This window comes from Ambystoma mexicanum, chromosome 11 (assembly GCF_040938575.1).
Source record: "Ambystoma mexicanum isolate Mex_15411 chromosome 11, UKY_AmexF1_1, whole genome shotgun sequence".
NCBI lineage: Eukaryota > Metazoa > Chordata > Amphibia > Caudata > Ambystomatidae > Ambystoma > Ambystoma mexicanum.
Genome location: NC_090934.1, coordinates 836,936,154 through 836,959,319, shown reverse-complemented (window position 1 = coordinate 836,959,319; position 23,166 = coordinate 836,936,154). Strand labels below are relative to the sequence as shown.

Genomic DNA, 23,166 nt, shown 5'->3' with positions numbered 1-23,166 from the left:
GCCCTGTCTCCAGGAGCACGTATCTCGATTAGCAATGGAATGCACAACATGTCAGATCTACAATTCAGGAATGACACTACGCACACTCCGGGGAACAATTCCTAAACCCACTGGCCCATTCAGAGAACTGCATATTGATTACGCAGACATGGGGGAAAGGTGTAATGGCGCACGGTACATGATCGTGGTTGTGTGCCCATTCTCAAGGTGGGTGGAAGCTGGACCATGTGCGCGACCTGATGCTAAAAGCGCCGCCAAGTTCCTAGTGAGGGAAGTGTTCCCGCGCTGGGGAATTTGTGACGTGATTCGCTCAGACAACGGCACTCATTTTGTGAATGAACTTTTCAAGGAAGTCACTACATCATTGGGAATAAAACATAAATTGTGTTCGATTTATCACCCTCAAAGCAATGGCGTAGTGGAAAAGATGAACGGACTGTTAAAGGGCAGGTTATCAAAACTATGCTTTTCATTGAAGAAAAATTGGATATACTGTCTGCCCCTTGCGCTATTTGAACTGAGAAATCAGCCAAGTAAAGATCACCATTTGTGCCCGCACGAAATCGTGACTGGGAGACGAATGCACACAGCACACTCCCCACTGCGCGAACACTCAGATGCACACAGGAGCGCCGCGATATTGGGAGAAGAATTCACGGACTATTTGAAAAGATTAACAAGGGCAGCGCGCGCAATATCAAAGCAGCTCTCCCCACCCTTCACTAGAGAGGAGGGAAACATAACAGGGTCTGTCACAGAGCCTGAGCAACAGCTACAGCTAATGCCGGGCGAACTAATTTATGTCAGGAGTTTTGTGCGTCGATGGAATGCACCACGGTTCCACGGCCCATACGAGGTAGTGTTCTGCACGCCCACAGCTGTAAAAGTGAAGGGCTTGAGATACTGGATACACTTGACAGACGTGCGAAGAGCTTATAATAATGTGCAAGAGGAGGCAGATGAGGAGGCACAGACAACAGCAACCGATTGAACTGAATAGAATGTCTGAATGTTAACTTGTGTTTGTGCGTCAGCAATGCACGTGAATGGGAAAGTGACTGATGAAGTATTGCTGCATTCCCTTCTTATATACCACTGGAAAAAAAAGAAAAAAAAAAAAGTGTTTTTTGGACTTATATGTAATTAATGAAGTGATCGAATTATGACATGTTTACACCCTTGTCTGTGAATACCCTTCCCCGCAACCCTACCCGCTTCCATTCCTCGTCAATATATATATATATATATATTGGCACTAATGGTGCCAACAAAACGTTTACATGCATGCACTTAATGCACTTTTATACCTCAAACAGGAACTACCATGGCATCTAACAGGCAGCCTGCAACGGATAGAATTAGTAGAATGAGAGAATTATTAAATGAGAGATGTAGATATTCGTATGAGTGCGGATTATCTGTATGCATTACGATGTTTTTTATGCTAATGTTTGGTCTGGTTACATATTGGTTTATAGCATTCATCTCTATCGAGATGAACGAGGGGGGAGGGATTAACAGCACTGGGATTAACAGCACCACTAGGACCAATGTAACTGCAAGTGTCACTGTAAGGGAAGGTGATTTTCTGGTATGGGACGGAGCTAAACTTGTATGGGGATATCGCACCACACCATCCAATGTTGTCATATCAGAAAAGAAAGAGCCACAGGGTGGAACGCAAAACAACACAGTATCTCCACCAGTGATGTATAGGTATAATGCTCGCAGTTTAAATGACCGAAGCCCGTCTGCCATATCATGGTTGTATAACACCCCCACCAGCCAACCTGCCCCCACCCTAAAAAATGACCTTCAAGATAATGTCAGGGACGAAAAAGAAAAGCTGCTAGCAATACACGAAATATTATATGATGCATGGGCCACGGGGGGCGGGAATGGGAAAGGGGGGTCTATTCTATCCCTCGCCCAGGAAGTTGGGAAGTACATGAGGAACAAGAACAACAGACGGAAGAGGGAAGCAGGGAGGAGAAAGTATGATGAGTACTATGGGCTAGGTCTAGATAAGATGGAAGACCCACGACACCCCCACCAAACAAATAAATGGTATGCGGATATGAGTGCCACAGCTAAACAAACAACAAATGAGAGCTGCTATGTCTGCTCCCTCATCCCTCACGCTTCAGGTACACCCAAAGTATTGCTACCCAAAGAGCTGCCAATTATAGATGCCCAATGTCTCCTTCATCTCACGTTATGCAGGATTAAGAACACCTTCCAGGCACACGAAGTTACTTTTCAAATGCTGCAGAACGAGAAAACGTGCTATCCAAAGACGGCAGGGGTGGTATGTTTGAAAGAACCGTTTTTTGTAATACAAGGGACACTTTTTTCTGATAACAAGTGGAAGGATGAAGAAGTAATGTGCAAGGCGGAAGCACCGAGAGGTGTGGCACCAGAGAAATTGCAGTGGATAGAAGAAACATGCACACCAGTATGGAAAGAACACATTTCAAAACTAACTTGGGTAACCGCCATTGAAAAACCTTTCAAACTACAGAGCGAAATAGACTATGAACTATGTTTTAAAGGAGAGGGGAAGACCTCCATGGGAACAAACAAGAACTGTAACAAGACCCTCACCATCCCAGATCTGAGAAAAGGGACAGCGGCCCTTATGGACACGTACTGGGTATGTGGCAACCAGGCATACCTACACCTCCCCCCGTCATGGAGTGGCAGCTGCTCAATGGCCACTCTGCACTCAGCCCTAATGGTAATACCGGAGAGCCACATCGACGGGAGCAAAAAGACACAGGAACGCCTGCAACAGAGTGCAGCCCAGCCAACTGCGGAGTCACAAATGTACTTCCTATCTTCCGGAAGCAAGGGAGAAGTGCTGACCCGTAACAGACGTGCATCAAACTACATATCAAAGGAATCATCAGAACTATTGGCTCAGATCCCAGATAAATATCAATTATTCAGCTCAGCAGAAACATTCTTTGCCTCACTGGTCTCAAGTGTCCAAGCAAGAGCAAATGCAAAATGGCTCCAGATAACACGCTGGGAACTGATTCAGCTGGCGAACGACACTGAAGAAGGGTTCAACGTAATAAAAGTGGAACTAAGGGCTTTACGACTGATGACCATGCAAAACAGGTATGTCCTGGACCTGTTGACGGCAATGGATGGAGGTTTTTGCCGAAAAATAGGAAGTTCCTGCTGCACTTTCGTACCTTCTGAAGACGCAGAAAATGGCTCCCTGTCCCATGTGATCGAGGCAGTCCACAACCTAGGAGAAAAAATGAAAATGGAAGGTGGAGCAGAAGACAGTACATGGTTCGATAACTTCTTCTCCTGGGTCCCCTCATGGCTTGGAACAACTGTGAAATTTTTGATGCCAGCTGTGGTGTTCCTCCTTTTAATTTTTTGCCTGTGCCAGGTGGGCCTTCGATGTTGTGCTAACGCAGTACCTAATGGTGCAATGATGATGGTGACAATGGGCAACACTCGTGGGACAATACAAAACATGCAGGAAGTGCAGGTGCAAACAGGAGCAGATGACACACCAAGATATCAGCTAGTGCCTATCTATCACGACAAAGATATCATAGATAAAGCGTGGCACACCACGATTAGAGAGCCCCGTGTATTAGAATGGTACCAGGAGGTGTGGGTAGATTTGGCGGGAGATGGCGGATGTATCTACCTGACTTGCACCCCAGATGAATATGCCAGAAGAGGGGAAAGCTTACGAGGGGTGTGCAGAGCATGGATGCCCATAAAAGGCACACCTGCATGGGATGAGGCAGTGATGGACGAAGAAGAATGTAGGAGGTTGGAGGACTTAAAGTATTCGTTACTTAAGTAACGAAAAGGGGGAAATGTAGGGGAGGGGTGGTCCAAGGGACCCCCCCTGGCCTGAATCTCCACCCCAGGTGAGGGCCATGGCTCATCGGGCATCCCCTCCTTACCACCAGGGCCCAGGTGGTGGATGGCTCACCTGCTGAAGACATTGCCCGCACGTATTAAATTTAGCTAGGCCTCAGAAACCATTTTTTGTCTGCTAAAGATGGTGTGAGCTCAGCGCGCTGTAGCGCGGCCCCCACCTTCGGAAAGTTTCAGTCCTCCCTGTCTCCGCAGCACCATGGTAGATCCGCTGCAAGCCCGTTCCCACGAACAAGACGGGCATGATCTAGCGTAATACATTAACATTGTAACAGTTCACCTTCCGCAGTGTATCACTGCTCCCACAATGACCCGGTCAGCAAGGCCTGGGCGATGGGAAGATCTGTAGAATGGTCATCTGCTGAAAGCAGACAGGTACCCAAATATGAATGTAAGAAACCACTTTTAACACATGTATCCTCTCCATACAACCACTCTTACTAAAGAAACCTGTGAAATTGTGTAATTATCGTACATGACACCAGCCGTGAAGGACCCACACCCCTGCAGGGGTGTGCAAATGATAAAAGCATTTCCGGGGGATTATTCTTCATAAGTATCATTGAAAGCCCCACACCCCGCGGTCCCGCGCCACAACTGAAATGATGCTGCTAGGGTACACAAGAAAACGAATGTAACCATACCAAGGGCACATGTGAAGAGTGTGCGAGAATGCACTCGTCACACGTGTATGTCTAAGCCCCTCATGTGCCACCTCCGCCACGTACAGTGGCGGGTTACTTTCTATGTACTCCACCAACCCTAATACTACCTCACTTACTGCAAATGTATATGCATATAACTAAATACTGTAGTTGTTAAAACATAGTGTATGAATAAGGTGCTCAGACTGGGTATAATCGAGACACATCCAGCAAAGTTTAAATGCATGTTTCAAAATGATTTGAATAAGTATTATAGAGTGTTCAAATGTTTGTGATGTTTTTACCTAAAATCGGCAACACACGAGGGAGATACCTTTGTGAAATACGTGCAAGGCCATTCCCCCTCCCACCCTGCGAATGCTGCCAAGACATGAGAGCAGAGGCCCGCGCTGCGCTACTCCGCCTCCCCCAACCAGACTGGAGCCGCTTCAAAGATTTGTAGCCCCCTCTGCAGCACCCAAGGCCACGGCCCGCCACCTGCATTATTTACAGCACAGCAGTAAACCTCTGCCTGAAAACACACTTCCAAAGGCGCCCCCTCGTAAACCCCATAACACACCGGATCATCTTAGACCTATGGCCCTGTGCAATCAGGACACCCAACACTTTGACAACACACAGCGGCACATCTATAACAACTTCTAACAAGACAGAAAGACCTGTACCGCCCGTCCCAGGCCCTGAAGCTTAGCACCCCGACCTATGGCCCCGGTCAACAGGACACTGGTAACCATGTCCTGACGTATTACCGCCAGACCCCTAACAAGGTACATTCCTCCTGTGTTGCATTAACCTGTAGAATAACCTATTGGAAGATTTACTAAAGAAGATAATATTGAAATGACTGAATGACTGCGGTGTGCATGGCCTAGGGCAAATAAGTCAGGAAAAGACATTCATCTCTGACACTGGCCGCGATGGCACAACAACACCGCCCGGATGAACTCAGCCAACCTGCCAGGCCCAGCCCAACCCACGAGGATGACCAGTGACGTCTTCCAGCCAAAGCCAACCGCATCACAGCAGCACCTATAGTTAGTCATCGACACCCAATCCCATCGAACTTGTGCCCCCTATAGTGTGTAGGTTCTTATGACGTTTTTTGTAAATATATACGCCTGTCTTTGCTATTGTCAGACAGAGCGCTCTCGGAGTTTGCAGAGTTCTTTGCATGCCATATTCTCATTGATAAACTCCCATTTAAGCTCACCCGCACTCTGTCTTGGCCTTATTCCCGATTTGGGAGAGTCCTTCATTGTCTCTCATTGTGGGGAGGATCGTGCTGGCTGGGGACGCTTGCCTTCACTTTGCAGATCCTGTGTCGTTTGTTGCTCCCTCACTAGCACAACACATCTTTGCAAAATGTCCCTTCTTGTTGCACTTGCGGCATATCCCCTTCACTGCTGGACACTCTGGATCCGATGCCAAATGCCACATCAATCCACATCTAAAGCAAGCACCTCGGATACCTCCTCCCCGTGCACTTCCACGTGTATGTGGGGGCTCCTTTTGTACTGCAGCCACCACTGTTTTCTCCTTGCTCCTCCACCACTTGCTGTATTGCCTTAACTTCCCCACTCTTCTCCTTCATTTCTACATACAGAGCACACTTCTTTTCTATGCTCCTTGCTATTTCCAACTGTCCCTGCTAATGTTCTTAGCATGCCACAGTTTCTCTTGCAGTGTTAAATCTGAAGTGCACAACACTAACTGATCTCGGATGTACTCGCCTTCTACACCCGAAAAATGGCAGGACGCTATCAATATTCTCAAATCCCCCATGTACACATCCACACTCTCCTTCGGCATCCGTTTGCATGAAAAATGTACCTTTTTAATACTACATTTGTCCGGTGACCATACTGTTTTCCATCTTCCGTATGGCCTGGTTATACACATCTCCTCTCACTGACCCATCCCTAGCATCATTTGTGCATCTAAACAAGGAAATGCTTCTTTACTGTAGCATTGCATGCTTTACTGGCGTTAAGGGGAAAAGGAACTTGAAGAGTACTCTTACATGCTGGTGCGTGGGTTGGGCAAGAATTTGAACAGCAGCAATAACATGTTTTCTTCCTGTGGCAGGACATTTTTACTGGCTTTAAGGGCAAAGCCAACAACTGAATGTTTGTACATGGGGATACTGGCATATACTGATGAAGCCAACATGAAAATGTGTTGATTACTGTGCGTGATATTATCATAGCTCTAAACCCCAGTTTTGTTTTTGTCGGGTGAAAGCGCATTGAAGTAGGCGTGCAGGAGGCTTGATGGGTGAGTCTGCTGTCTAAAAGGCGGGTGACACCAGCCAAAAGTGTGCGAGTTGAGAGCTATACATTAGCGACCACGCACAGAGCTGGTACATTTGGATGTCAGGAGCCAGGCACAGCCCCATTGTTTCTGTGCTAGTAGAAAGATTTAAGGTTTGATTGACACGAATACTTACATATGAGTCATTTATAAAGCGCCTGTAACACATGTTTTTCTAGGCAAGACAGGACAAGGAGGGGGAAACAGAAGGAGGACAAACCAAGATCTTACTAGGCCTTGTCATTCAGATCGCACAAGTGCGTGGAAGAGGGGATAGGAGATGTTCCAAGGGGAGCTTGAGGAGGTGATAAGTGCAGTGTGTGGCATGCTCCTGCAGCAGCATGATCCTGCAGTAGCATGATCATTATGCGCATCATACATGGTGGTCCAGGTCGGCAGGGAGCGTGGTGTCGGCTGCGATGTGGAGCCCCTCGGCATGGCTCGCAGAGGGACCCCCCCACATTCTGTGTTACACCACAGGAAAAAAAAAAACGTTACATCATAGCAATGATACAACCATAGGCTTTGCCAATGTCACGTTTAAACGTAATGGGGGCATGGAAGCCATAGGCAGAGAAACTCAAAGGAATTCATAGGATTTGCGGACACAGACTCTGTCAGGGATATATACTAGGCATCAGAAGGGGTCGCAAGCAGGTGGTTTTATACAGGCGGAGGTTCGCAATGAGTGAAGCAAAAAACAGATAGGCACCGGGCTCTACTGGGACAAGCTCAAAGTTGCAGTTAAAGGACTCGCAGGCAGATACGGGTTACACAAAAAGCTAAAATGGGAGTAAGTATTACCCATGATTGCTTGCTTCTCCTCTAAATTTCCCCGTGCTGTCGCTTCCCTTCTGTAAAAGATGTGCACGTTTCCCGCACAGAATTTAACCCCAGCGCAAAACACTTACACAGCTAGTCTAAAAGAGAGGAAGAGACTGGTTGGCCGGCTACGCAACGCGCTGACGTCAGTCGGATTACAGGCAGTCTGCACACGCACGGGTTGATTGTTTGGATGTTTTTTTTTCAATTCCATGTTTTAGACTGAACTGTAGTGGGCCGGCCTGAGACTTGGCTATGCGCTAATGTGACAAAATCCCAAAGCTTGTCTTTCGAGGATCCGATTCCTCCAACCATTTGTATTCGTATTTATTTATTTATATTGCGCAGCCTGCCCACGGGCATCAAGGCGCATGTTTGGAAAAGTTACAGAGGGCTACAGAAGGCAGTTACAAATTACATAATATATATATATATATATATATATATATATATATATATATACATACATACATAGAGCAAGGACATTTACAAATATTTACAGAGGTAGCTTGTCGCACACCACACCATGCCATGATGTGGAAGTGTAATTTATGCAGCATGCCTATATATCCAGAGACATCGTACAAAGACCCTGCTCTAAGACCTAAATTAAAAAATAAAATACCAAAAATTGCGATGCTGAACAGAGAGTAAAAAATAAAAACAGACATCATAAACATATGCTACTTTCCATGGCAGTTTCTAGTCAATTTGGTGGCCAGGGCAAAACACTAAAATGCGTCCCCCATCCAGCGCATGACATGCGCACCACGACCAACCTACACCCCACGGCAACGTCAATAAATCACTGCTATACAAATGAAACAGGTTTTATCTGATCTCAAAAACCTTGCAGTAATTCCTCAGACAAAGCCGAGTACACAAAGAGTATATACTAGTCTTGGTTTTTAAAGTTTAGTATCAATTTCTAGTCTATGTTAAGGTCTCCTTGCCTTTGCTGCTTCGAAAGCATTTATTGCATCCTTATCCCCAAGCCTCTGCTCCTTAAATGTCCCCATACCCTGCCTCCTGGCCCTGCAATCTGATAACATTTAAAAATGTCCATGGAACTAACAAGAAAATGTGTTTCTCTGAGGCCTGGCATGGGTGCTGGTTTGTTGAATGATGTTCCATGCGCTGGTGCTGGCCGTTATGTGCACTTGCACTGTTCCGGAAGATGACTTTAATTAAAAAACATTGTTCACTAGCGCATCCCACTTTGCCAGTCCCTCATTTCGTTCACACCCATCTCTGTCACGGTTGTTGCCTACTCCTGTTACCTCTTCTTCTCCTCCTCATCTCTTCATCTTCAATGCAGAAAAATGGGAGTGTGACATTGTGCCTTAAGCCATCTAAGCTTCCTCTTCAAGAGACCCATATAAATTGATAGTATTCCAGGTCTTTAAGTGGGCCTCATTGTATCTGACCTCTGGTGCATTAGGTGGGTTGAGAATGGGTATCAACAGACCTGGTTTGAGTTGAGAGACATGCAGCATTGTAAATGAAGGACATGCATAAATCACATGCAAACTCTCTCTACTGCTCCACATACCCAACAGCCATTCACCTTCCTGTGGGAGACATCTTATTATTACAGGTAGGGTATGGCTCTGGCATATGTAGAAGTCATGGGTTGAGCTAGGGTAATTCGCACAACAGTGCATAATTTTCATGCTTGCTGCACACACCACATTTATAGAGTATGTCATGTTATGTTTGCAGAATATCTATTCATGCCCTCGTGGCAGTACAAGATGAACGTGTGTGCAATCCAACACATTCACCACTTTAGGAAAACAAGCAATTCCATAAACCCACCCCCTCACGCTCCCTTTTGTTTCACACAATTCAATTTTACTCCCAGCAAACTGTATATCCCCAGGGCTGGAGATGGGCCACTGGAGCTGCAGCAGCGCCCCAACAACACTTGTGCTTTAAATTAATGCATGGCCATAGGGTTCCTTGCATGACAGTGGACTGAGCAAAAGTAGTGAACTGCAGCAGGACCCCCGAAGTGGCACCCTAACCTGCAACAGGGTCCGTAGAGGGGCACCGAGAACAGCAGTAGGATCACAGTGAAGGCCATCTGAGTGGCAACAAGGCCCCAGAAGAAGCACCAGGAAAGGCAGCATTGCAGGCACCGCAGTATGTCCTGCAAAGGACGATTATGCTATAGCACCAGTGTTTTATTCAGAATATGGTTTTGTCGGGCGAGTGCTTGCTACCGGTCTGTTCTGTGCGTAACGATAGGTCAAAGTTTTGAACCATAGCCTTCCACCCTTTTGAACCACAGCCTTCCACTCTATTGAGGCTAATGAAATGACCACCATTGACTTGACTAATTCTAACAATTATTATTTAAGCACTAAAAGTGTTTTGTGCTCTATAATAAGAAACAACTGTTGGTTTTGTGACAATATGTAATAGGCGTTTGCCAGCAGGGTAGGAAATGAGGCAGAACAAGATGGAGACGAGGCTCAGGGGTTAGCCTAGGAAACTCACAGATCTGTTCCCATGTCGAGCTCTCACGCAAGAGTTGCACACGCTTCAGAAGACTCAGCATGCAAGACGAATTGCAGTAACAGCTAAAACTTCACATCCTTTTCGAAGGGTCCACATTGGTATATATGATTTGCAATTTACAGAAATGTTTTTGTTAGGGAGAGTATTGTGACCAAATAAAAGAACATAGTCCAACTTCCAATACTCTGTAAAAAAGGGTTTCTTGCTGAATCACTATCAATGACAGGTGTCAAATAAAAATTCTGGGCTTTCTTATGTTTCCAGAATGCTCCTTGCTTTTTTGGCCAGGTTATGTGTCCCCACATTCTCCTCTCCCTACCCTCGCCCCCAAACCCTGAGGAGGAAAGGGTTCCCAGAATACATTTTTCCATTTCCAGCACTGTTTGCCAGGCACTGCCATAACTGCTGGAAAATTATGAGTACGTGAGCAAATTCCTATCTAATGCCTATACCCAAGCCCAGATTTCAGTGCAAAGAACATATGTGAGAACACACTTCCTGCATGTACATCAAGTGGCTGAAGGCACACCTTGTTAAGTCTTTTTTTATTACACCTGTAGCATATTTACAACTACAATTAAGTCATCAAGACTCAGAAAAGTACTAAAAAAGAACACTAGCAGGGCTTAAACCACTCAGTTGATGCTATGGCTTGATAGAACTAGCTCAGACGGATCCCACTAAGACCTATTGTGGGCTTGGAGGAGCAGGTAGTGGGTGGGAATGGTCACAGGGATCAGCACGGCAATTGGGAGACAATGGGTGTGCTAATAACCTAACCCCACCCACAAACTCTGTATTCCTCCTCTCAACCAATCACCCTCCTAGCGGTATATCGTCAATGCAAGTTTCAGCTTATAAATAGCACGTATGTGCAAAAAGAAAACAAAATCCAGAAAGGTGGATATGGGAAATGCTGGAGATATACAACAGTGACTGAAATAATAAACCCCAGGTTTCCCTTTGTCCTGGAGAAATACTGCCTCCTTTGTGATCATGACACCGTGGGGTGCATGGAAATGGACTGGAGTAAGATTTTGCAGACACAAAAGAACAGCACCATTAATATAAAACTGCAGCGGTCTCTGAAGTTCGAAAAAGTGCCGATTACCATCTAATCAATTCAGTTCTGTGTTCCACAGTGGAATCTAAACACACTTTCAAACCAATGCGGAGGAGTTACCGTTACCGGCATCCCTCTCTTTAAACTTTATTATTATTTATAACGCATAAACATACTTTATCTGAAAGGAACATCATGGCGCTGGAGTACTGATCAATAAGACAGAAGTGTCGGATTCCGGAAACCAGCACGAAGTATTTCGGTACAAAAATCGAACAAACGGTGTCCCGGGCTCAGAGGGCCTCCCTGACTCACGTAACGTCACGTGAGGCCAGAAGAGGCAGAGGCAGCACTTGCTGCTGTTACTAGCTGACGGTCGATGGATCGCTCTCCCTCCCTCACCACACTAACCAAGGCAATCACACCCAAGAGTAACATTTCGCCTCTCGTGGCAATTACACACCCAGACCAAGAAACGTGCCTGCTACTGTCTTGCCAGCAGTCTGTCCTGTCACACATTTCCATCGGCCCACCCTTATGCATTAACATAGTTTAGTCCCCGCCCCTTTGACATTGGGCCCCACCCTTTTGCTCACTGACGTGAAGTCTTGCTGTCCAGCCCCTGTCAATAGTAGTCCAGAGAGCCTAGGTTAGCGCCACATAACCGACATCGCACCGACCATACTGGAAGGTAAGAGTGCTCTGATATGCAGCACCCACCATTCCCAGTGGGTTACGCGATAGGGGTATTGTGGAGATTTTGAGAGGGTATGAGACTCTACAGTCCCAGGACTGATACAGAGACGGGACCCTCCCCTATAACACCGGAATGTTTGCACTCGTTGCAAAGTCGAGGAAGTGCTCCGACGACGACCGCGTACAAGATACGGTGATTGGTCTCGGTAGAGAGAAACGCGAATTAATAACTATTGGGAGGGAGGAACACTCGCAGGAAAGGAGTGTGCGGCCGTAACCACAGAGTTTGAAGGGGTGACATCCAGTCAGATGATTGAAAGGGTGGGCGGCGGCTAATGTGGTTTATTGCTGTCACGGGGTTTGGTGAGGCGGCTGAGCCCCCATTGTTTTCTATTGGTCCAGTGGTGCCACCAAAAGAAGACGCAAGAATTATTTTGAGTTAATGGCTTTAGGAACCGGAATTTGGTATGTTGTAACCAGTGGTGGAAGTGGAAAAAAAGGAACTAGTGGTACTCTGTCTGCATCCAAACAGGAGGCAGTGGGATGGCGGTACAGACTCGTGGGCATTTGGGGAGGGACAGGGAGGATTAGGTCGCGCTTGACCTTTGATTTGAAAGGTTCGATGGATCTTTATGTATTGTGACCAGACTACACTGGATGGAATAATAAGCTAATGGCACTAGACTTTCCTACACGAATAGTACAGGAAGTTAATCCATCTATGACAAGTGACAGCTTAATGTTTATTTTTAATTACTGTATACTTTCTCTTAATGAATACTTTTATTTGTAAGTAATAGTAATTGAGCAAATAAGAAATTCAGTACTTTTGTGCTGTTCCTTAAACTCAATATACTTTGTAGTTGCCAGTAATCATCTGGCTCCAGTCACTTTAATTGAATGGAAACATTGCTAAAGACAACAGATTTGGCTTTTGTGTAGGCATTTCCAGGCGCTGTCATAATGGCACTACCTGACTATAATGTTATGTTAAAGGTTCTTATACCGCACACCTTGCCACATGCTTTGTCTCTTGGTGGATTTGCAAAGCAAGGAGGGAGGCGGGTATTTAGTAGGACTGAGCTGGAAAAAAGAGCAGGAGAACTGTGATGTGCTGCTGGCAGCTTCAGTTCAATATGGAATAGCTGGAATATGGTGTGATTATTTAGGCATATCAGTGTTTGGCATGTACCCATCTAATACAAACTGTTGCCTTTGTCAATGTTTGTTTAGGTAGCTAGGAAAATATATAAATCAAGTGCGTGAAGGCACACTTGTTTAAGGCATTTTTGTCACATCTGTAGCACTTTTGAAGCTGCATTTAATCCTTTAATTCTTAAGTCTCTGCACTACTCAGAAATAACAGTGACAATCCAAAGTTTAATGTTACTGCTTGATTGAGATAGCTCAAAGACATTCCAAGAGTTTGTGTTTTGAGCGGGAGGTGTCGGTTTAGGGGTCCACTAACGGAGGAGCAAGAGTGTGCACTATTTTTTTCCTACTCATTAAATCTGTCCCATTGCAAGGGTGTTGTTTTCTCAAAATAGTGTGATTAAGCTTACACAATTTGAGATAAGGACTCCAATGTTTGCAGTTAAGTTGGTGTGGGATTAAATAATTGACCAGTATCACACACTTTGGCTAAACAGTGAAACAGGAATTTTAAGCTACTCTGCAAATTTGCCACATACCTTCCAAGCTTTACTCTGTACAAATATTTCAGTTTTGGATTTCAAGGCCTGCAAAAATACTAACAGAGTTTACTTACAAAACACAAATTGCATAGTAAAGCCACATGAACACATGTAAATCCTTATAGCAACATGTTAAGCCAAAATAATGGCATTTTGGACTTCATTTTCACACCCTGAATGGTAAACTAGAAGTCCTAGAATGCAAACCTGAAAAATCTATTTACCCCGACTGTATTTTAGTGATTTAAGACACACACAAAAATAAGTTGTGTAATAAACTCCTTTAGATATGGAGATTCTTTGTACAAACCTCCAACTCTTTCTTATTCATGATGTTGAGAACATTTGATTAGGGACATAAGGCAATGTTTTTTTGGTGTGCATTAAGGTGGTAAATATCATGGATATAAACGCATCTATAAAGGGTGCTCTGCTAGGTCTTTCAGTTGAAAATGTTACATCATGCATATGAAAGGCTCTGCCAATGATAAAAGAAATGTGTTTGCAGGTCGTTAAGGTGCTCAGTCTGCTTCGCCATGACTTGGGGAAATTGGCAGTGCTCAAATGTTCAGTCCTAGCTGATTCTATATTTGTCTGGGGAGAAGGAAAAAGCGTCCAGGACCCTTTTCTTAGTGCTTTGAACGGAAGGCCCACTCGGTAAAAAGCAAACGAACTAGCGTATGGTGTTCCAATGATTTATATTACACTTCATCTCTTCTTATGACTGCAAATAACAGAAAACCCAAGTATTGTTCAAACCAATAATTAAGGGACAGGCTACTAGTTGCATAGAAATGTCAATCAATTACCATAATCAAATACCATTAAACAGCAATACGCCGTTCCTATGTAGAAATGGAATAACTCTTTCTCCATGATAGTGCAGAGGATCGCCAACCCCCATTCAAGCAAATGGAGCCAGTAAAAAATCATTTCCACCAATGCAAAATGTGGACCAGTCTCTCCAGTAGAGGTTCCTGTCAGAGGCATGAGTATGTCACTATCAGATTCCAGGCACATCACCAGCGCCTTTGCTTATAGAGTACAGACCATGCTTGCTACACAAGTAGCCATTTCCGAGGCATTCTCCTTAACTTTGTGTATCACAATTGCCTGCACCTCCTAATGCTTGCCATGGAGGAGGCAAATAACTAATTTGTACCCAAATATCCCTAATGCGAACTCAATAAATCCCCCACTTTGGAATTTTATGCACTCTGAAGATTCTGTCTTTTGGTAGATCGTTTTGGCTCTGAAACTGCAATGAAATACTATTAAATTATACTGACCATCTGCCTTTAAGTCCATTCAGCGCCAGTATGGGTTGATCACCCAGTGTTATCATTAGGTTCCTGCACATGGCATCCTTATTCCTCATATGGTTGGAATCTTCCGATTTGTCATGGAGGGTCGTATTTCTAGATGTAAATATTTATGCCATACAAATAAACAAAATACAAATAGCTTTTCAAACAACATCCAGTGGAATCACGTCTCCTCGCCATGTAGCAGTGTATAGACTGGAAGCCTGACAAATTACACCATAGGGGAGTTTTGCATTTGGGTAATAGTGATTCTGTTTATGCCCTGAAAACACATGCAAACATAACGGAAACCTTGCTATGTGCTGGTCGCCCAACTCTCCCATAAATCGAAAGGGTCTCAATGATTGTATAACAATATCTCTGCTCCAAGTGTTTTACCCAAGCATCTATGAAACATAGTCAAATGACCCCAGTACCTCTAAAACTGTTCGGAAAAGACCCCTCCCTGAATTTGATGCAACCTTGGTGGCACATTTCATTTGATCAGTTTCTGCTGGATCCTGTAGAAGTGGTGTTTTGGCATTGGGCCACGACAAAAAAACAAGGTGAATTCTACTTATTTAGTAATACAAACTGAAACGCCCATACATATCTCTATGCAACATTTTATAGCAACACGACAAACCATGGTGTGTCTGCCTTTTCCATTCAAGTCTGCATTTGATACAAACTACCTGCAAATGTGCAGACATGAAACATTTTTTAAAACGAAAAGAACATTGCCAAGATGTTCACAAAGTACACATAGGTAAAATTTTAAGCTTTTTTAATATGCATGGAAAGTGGAAGAGTACTTATTTAAGTATTGGAACAGCAAAGCCTTTTATTGTGGAAGCACTTTTAAGCATGTGGCCACACATGTGCTCTGTGTTAATTAAGTGTGGATGCTGGATATTGGGAACAAAATATTTGTGATGGTACATAAAAGGGGTGCTTGTTTATTTTCTGCCATTTGTATAGGTTACCTCATTGTCAACTAAAGTATGCGTCAGCAAGTGGATCATGTAGATTCCAATAGTCGTATCCCAGCTTTGCTGTAAATGCGCTCTCCGGTCTTAAGCTTTTCGTCTGAAAGCAATGTTCCCTGATATAAATTCCAGATAACAACAATTTCCAATTGGTTTCTAATGGATCCAGTTAATTACAGATGAGTGTCTGTACATCTCTGGATTTTCTATCAAGAAAGGTCGAGGGGAACATTTTATCAGGTGAATTCCAATATTAAAACCAATATGCTTCAGCTGGATCCAGTAAAAAACATTTCTTAGATGCTAGTTAGATGTTTTCTAGCATTATTCTCAACCGATATGGACCCACTAGTGATATTGCACCTCTTCCGTAGCTAGACTCTGCTGTTTTAGGTTTATTACTAGAAACCAGGGGGCACTGTTGAAAATTCCACCTTACTATTTCAAAATAGTTTCTAACAAATGAACTTGCTGACATGGGTTTTTGTACATCCCCAGAAAGGCTTTGAAGAAAGTTTTAGTGGTGATTTGTGTCCATCCCTGTGCACTGCGCCACCCTTCCTCTTCTTGACCACACAGATTAACCCTTTCCCTTGCTCATCGCTACATCTCATTCTCGTACTGTTCTTCCCCTCACCCTCACTTTTCCCCTCATTCCTAGTAGAACCCGTTTACAATGCCTATACCAAAGTAAAAACTAGTGGCTTTGCCAATGCTTACTTGGTTTTTAAACGGCACTCCCACTTTCGACACTGAAGTGGACTGAGACGCACACAGAAAAGGTGATTTGCAAAGGATCACACAATTCTGGTAAAGTTCGAATCCAACTCTCCTGTTTCCAAATTATACACCTGTGCCTACAATAATAGAGCACACATATAAATGATCATACCAAGAGTCCCACCCAAATATTTATTGTGCATTGGATTAAACTGATGGGCATCTATTTGATTGTTTAACCCTGGAACAGGATGCAACATATCTATTAGAGACCCATCTCCCAGATGGTTCTCCCCACCAAATGCATCACACGGCCTCAAGTAAATAATAAAACTGCACTTACCTACTGCTGAATATCCCATCAACGCCTCTCGAGCACACTTGTCTCTAGCATTCCACTCCTTACTGGCTCTGTGGCCTGTAGTGGAAATTGTAGAGCGGCACGCTTTTCCATGACAGCTATCTTATTTGTAGTTTTTTTTCAATTTGAAGGTATAAACCCAGGCCTGTGCCGCCTGGTTTTTCATCCTCAAATTAGTACACTCTCCATGTTCTTCCGACTGGCTGCTACTAATAATGGCCACAAGGCCTTACCGGCTAGTTACAGGTTGTAGGGTAAGGCCCACAAATCAGTATTGTAAAATAATCCAATGAGCCAATAAAAGTGCACAAAAGCAAGAAAAAACAACAGTTTTTTGCATGCAACCGCAGCTGCAAACAATTCCCGAATCATTCAACATTACATAATTAAATGGCAGTTTATATAATGAAAAGTGGAGTCTTAAACAATATTTTAAGATACATGTAAATTCACATTTGGTGAATGGACAGTCTTAGTTGGGCTATAGGTGATTCTATACAGTACATAGTCCTATTGGCCTATCCAATCCCGCGTGACCATTTCCATGACTACCTCTTGACAATGATCTCCTGATGGGGTCATCTAGTTTCACACGGTTTTGATTGGACAGTTGAAAGGCTAACATTTTTTAAATACATCTCGATTGCTGATTGGCTATGTCTCTTCGGATGTCCTGGGGTAGGTCGCTTCCATAATAATTAGCTAATAGAATTGTGATGTGTGCACAGTGTGGTAACAAAAAAAGAATACTTCATATACTTTCTCATGGGACCATAAGGTTGGCACCGACTTACCGTTCTCACCCTTGTAGCTTTTCAACTGACAGTTAATATTGCAACTTCTCATTGGAAACATGTTACCCTGCTTCCTTTCTCGTGATGTGCCTACATGACTTCATGGAGCGTGCTTCGTTGCTTCTTGCTCTGGGACCATCTGCGTGTCCAAATAGTGTATTTATGTATGCGGAAAGGTGACAGACCCTATTGCCTATGACCATCTATAAATCAGGGGTTGTCAGGAATCAATACATAATCTTTTATGTATTCCCTATTATATACTAGGACCTCTTGGCTTCTCTTGGTCCTGAATGCCGACCTCTTCTTTGGTTGGGGCACTCATGTTCTTCTGTATTTATAATTCCACTCCTAGGTGGATGTTTTCCCACTGGGGGCAGTATGTGTCTTTCCCTTGATCAACTTGTGTATGCACCCTTTTATTAGATTTCTTATTCTCAGCAGTCTTGCTAGTTTCTAAAGCAATGGACAGGCACAGTATGTGTTACAAGTTGCACTTGCTTCAGGCCTGGGAACCTACTGCCGTTCTGCCCCTTGCTTATCCCCTGTAAACCTCTTACAACTTTGTGAAAAACACATGAGAAAAAGTGTAACACCTGATTAAATCACTGCTCCTCGTCAGGACCTTGGGAATGAGCTTCGCCTCCCTGCTCTGACCAATCACAGTGTGACTTTACACCCTGTCCCGTACCTCTGACCTTGTCTGTGTGTCCCTCTAATAATATGAGCTGGAACTGGATGCATTTTACTGTGTGGAATTATCCATCTATTCCTGACGCCTAGTAAATCTAAATGGCCTATCAAACTACCTTTACTCTGTGGCCTACTCTATGTGTTAGACACCTCAAGGATGTTAGCTATATGCATATCGTGTTTTATATTTGCTACCTTTTTAGTGTTTCTAATGAATGCTTATATGACTACTTGAAGCACTCCTCGTGTCTTTGTCCTGCTTACTTGTGTGTCTGTGTATGTCTGGTTAAGCCTAATGTTTGCCTGCACTTTAATTATTTGTGCCATCTTTCTACATATACTGAACTCTAAGTAGTGTATGTGCATTGCTGGCTACTGTCTGTCTCACGTCCAGGAGGGGTCTCGGAGATGGGTCTGTTCTCTTATTGACTAAGGCCTGTGTTGTGCATATTGTCTGGGCCTCTGGCTTTCTCTGTGGTTTCAGTCTGCTGCCATACCAAAGGGTAACATGTCCGTGATTACTGAACACCTTTTGGCCCGCAAGTAAACTAAAGGCTGTAACGTAAAGAGAGTGCGTCTGTGTGTGTGTGTGTGTGTGTGTGTCTGTGTGTGTATATGCGCACAAGCGTATGCTACCATCAGCCTCCATTGATCGGTGGCATGCAGGTTATCAAGATGGCAACATGTTCATCTTCACCAGTAGCCAGTGGGGGAGCATAAAGCCTAAATGACCACTTAAGAAAAGCTATTCAGTTTGCTTTGCCAGTTGCAGCAGGGCTCCCCCACCTCCTCTCCACACGTGTGTTTGTGTTTGGTGGAAGCAAGGCATTTCAGTGGAAAGTATGTTGAAAAGCCCAATTCTGGCCCTGGGTGCCTGGTTTTGTTTGTGATGCTAAATCTGTCAATTTATGACCTTTTAGAAAATATTTGTTAAGATTATTTAACTCCACCTGCTATACCGCGATAACCATGATATACCGTCATTTGGCAAGAAGGTTATCGTACCATCATAAAACTAATACCCTGACACCCCTAATATACACCCTGCGGACGGTCAGCCATGATAGAAAATGCTCCACCCAGGTTGTGTTGACCCTCCTTGCAGGCACTGCAGTACTTCTTCTTATGTCTTTAACTCACAGTAACATCTCCTAGGTGGCGAAGTCAGGAGAAGATTGGTTAGGGAAAGAAGCGAGAGAAGGAGAGGTAGGAGAAGAAGGGAGACAGAAAATGGGAAGGTGGGGTTCGGCTGAGGTCAGAGGAGGAGGTGGCAGACCAATAGACCAGAAGGACAGTGTACTGGAGTGTGAAGGCGTTTTGGAGAACAGATGAGGTGTTGGTGGGCGCAAGCGGTACTGTGTTATGAGTGTGCGTTTAAGGGACGGGAGCCCTGTGTAATGGTATACAAGTAAGTTCTAGCAAGAAGGCCCACTAGATTACCCCCATGGGGGTGGGGTATAATTATAGGCGCACTCTCGGCTCTTTCTGTCATTGGCGGACAGAGACCCTGACGGTATGATGCCTGCTCTGAAGATTGGTATGTTTGGGAAACCAGCAGTCCCACCTCCTGCAGGCCCTGCTCTCCGATATACGAACCCAGCGGCTCGCCCGCTGTCGGCTTAGTTGGGTTGCAGATCTGGGGGAAAGGGCCTCCCTCCCATCAGAGTTTACTGGGGCTCAGCCCCTGCCAGCCAGCGCTCCAGCTCCCCTGCCTCTGAAAGCACCTGAAGTCGTCCAGCTGGTTATTCTCCTGTTGCGTGGGAAGGAGAGCGTGATCAGGCCCTTGAAACTGTAGATACATTCCATTCTTATCCTTCATTGGTGCATTTGAACCTCGAATATAGAGCCAGTGGATCTGCCACAAAGGTTATTTTAAAATTTCCAGATAGACTATATCGAGGTATTGTCCTTAGAGCTAGATGGAATGTCCTTCCCACTAGAGACATCTTAGTCAGAAGAGGGGTGATCCCCGTGGATATGGCTAGATGCAGGTTCTGCCTGGCTAAGGAGGAGTCTTTAACACATTTGGTTATGGAATGTGTGATCCTTCACCCACTTAGGGTAAAATATCTGGAACCTCTAAAACTCAACTACATTATGTTTGAAGATGGGTGGGCATGGAAAATATGTTTAAATATCCAAAGCACTCATGAGGGCTTGGCCCTATCTGGATTAATCAAAAGCTTACATGTATAAATTTATAACACCATATAGCTAAATGTGCTATTTCAGGATTATGAAATTGTTTATGCATAGTCTGAGCACAACGAATATTACTTTTTATATCTTGTCTTTTTTTGTCAGTAGAGTTGTCTGTGTATAACGTGAAAACATTCTTTTTGCTGTGTTCTTCTTTTAAATGATTGTTTAAAAGATTGTTTTTTGATGTTTTTGTAAAGGTTTGAATAAACTATATACAAATAAATAATAAATAAATTGTATCCATTCATCAAGTGTTTTATTGTGTCCAGTACATTATATTTTGTTTATGAACTTTGTACTGTTTCATTGCTTCTGTTGTGGTTTATGGATTTTATCTGAATAAACTTTATTTTGATTGGTATTCCCATATACCACCCTGGGGAAGGCGCATTTTGTTTGTTTATGTACAGCGTCACCTAATCTGGTTAGTGAGGTTGGCGACTGGGTCTCTCAACATCCAGCTATCCTGCAAGAATGGAATGCAACATTTCATGAGGGTTTACCTTTTGCCAAAGATCCTATGTTCCTCCCGAACTATCACACGAGACGCCAGGCCCTGGAATAGTCTCATTGTTAGGCAGAAACCTGTGCAGTTCCCTTAGGGACCACTGCAAAAGGCTTAAGACTACAGGTGTTGGCAGTAAACCCAATTGGTAGCAGTCTGTACCACCCAGATTTACCTGGTAGCTGTGGCTGAGCAGCCAGACTTCTCTCAAGAAGAGTTAGACAGTATATAGAGTATACAAGATAGCTACCAAAATACAGTAGCACAAGCAAACACTGACCAGAGCTTTGGTAACAAAGTATATAATTATTTATTTAAAGACTCACTTAGCAACACTCCAGCACTATTATTGTAAGCAAGTTCAAAACACAGTCACTATTAATATATATACATCCCTTATTCCTTATTAGACAAGTCTTAGTTAACACCACTTATTTTCAGACAGAGGTGAGCGCTTAACTAAAGATGGCACTCCAATAAGTTATTAAAATAAAAGGGAGGGAAAAGGCAGAAATTAGAAAAGCACACAACACTAATACTTTAGAAGCACCCAGCAAGGCAGGAAAGCCAAAGTCTACTTGTGAGCAAAGAGTTCAGAGGCCAGGCTCCCTCTTAGAGAGAACAGAGCACCAATGCGCCCAAGATCACACAGTTTAAGAGGCTTGAAAAGTCTTGCAGGGAGTTCAGAAAATAATTAGTTCAGCTCAGAAAAGTTCAGTTAGCCAGCCTAGGGCCAACCCAAGTGGTAAGTTGAGGATTTAAGAGACACCCCACACAGACTGTTGCGAGGGAGGCCCTGCGGACACAGTACCTTGAAAGTGGAGAGAATCCTCCAGTGGGGGCAGTTGTTCCTGGCAGCGGTTGCAAGTCACGGCGTCGTCCAGAGGAAGAGATGATCTCGACGTGGAGGAAAGCTGAAGGTCGTTGCACTGCCTGGGAAGAAACCAGCCGCGGAGTTCTCCAGTTAAAAGGTACTACCCTTTTATTCGCGGTAGTGGTAAAACGTGGTACTCCGGTTGCCGGGGTGATTGTCACTGGCAAGGCGGCCACGAGATGATCCGGGAAGGTGAAAAGGCGGGCAAACTGGTTATCCCCACCAGTCAAAGGAAAAAGACTCTTCGGGATGAAGATCTCCTCTGGCGTTGGAAGAAGTGGTGAGGCGGTTCAGCAGGGCTCCACCGGTGGTGTCGTCGTTGCAAGTCGGCTCAGCTTCTCCCTCTTCGGATTCTTTGGTCCTGTGGCGACTTCTGAAGTTCCAGTCCCCAAAGCCCTGCTTTTATGCAGAAAATCCCCATTCATCAGTCCTAGCTGTCACTTAAACATGCTAAGTGGTGAGCCGGGCAGCTCACCACTGGGCCAATCACACAAGAGTGCGACTTGAGTTGCCGAGGCAACTCAGTCCAGGGTGCCTAAACCCTCCTCCCACACATCCTGTAGACCCAGACAGAGTGGCACCACTTTTGGAGGCTTCTGTGGAGAAGCCCGCCAAAAAGTGGAACAAAGGGCTCGACTTGGGTTGGAGTTACAGAGGCGAACACAAACGCCATTTTAAAACCGAGTCCTGGCAAAAAGACCCAACCGGGGAATAAATATTAAATAAATAACCCAGCAGTATCTTTAACATTGCAACAAAAAGTGGTGCGTTTAAAATGAATGGGAAAATCCCATAGTAAATATTCTAAAGGAATATTTTGCATGGTAACCACTGCCACCAGCCAGAAACTCGACAAGGGGGGACTGCACAGTGCCCCCTCGAAAAACAGACCCAGGGGCAATCTAATTACCCCTACCAGTAATTCCACAATATGATGGTTTGTATTGGTTCTGTTCCCAATTTAAGACTAGTAAAGTCAATGGTGACTTTACATGCCCTGGGAGACAGTAGTCAGTCCCAGGGTATGGAGTCTAGGTTT

At 44.4% G+C, this 23,166-nt stretch overlaps 2 protein-coding genes across 5 annotated transcripts in view; one reads left to right on the top strand and one right to left on the bottom strand.

Annotated features, from left to right (window-relative positions):
- Positions 1–11,702, bottom strand: part of SAAL1 (serum amyloid A like 1) — an 887,265-nt gene extending 875,563 nt beyond the window's left edge. Inside the window, exon 1 of one of the 3 annotated variants that reach the window (XM_069623790.1) lies at positions 11,472–11,702. Coding sequence is in view for 1 of the 3 variants with exons in the window: in XM_069623789.1 (XP_069479890.1) it covers positions 7,692–7,695 (4 nt within the window). In the remaining 2 variants the exon portion in view is untranslated. Of the gene's footprint in view, positions 1–7,691; positions 7,832–11,471 lie in introns of those variants that run through there. The other 2 variants (XM_069623789.1, XM_069623791.1) reach the window with 2 other exon arrangements.
- A 114-nt stretch (positions 11,703–11,816) lies between these two features.
- The window catches only part of HPS5 (HPS5 biogenesis of lysosomal organelles complex 2 subunit 2), a 1,306,927-nt gene continuing 1,295,577 nt past the window's right edge, over positions 11,817–23,166 (top strand). For both annotated transcript variants that reach the window (XM_069623788.1, XM_069623787.1), the window contains exon 1: positions 11,817–11,986. The gene's annotated coding sequence lies outside the window, so the exon portion shown is untranslated. The remainder of the gene's footprint in view (positions 11,987–23,166) is intronic.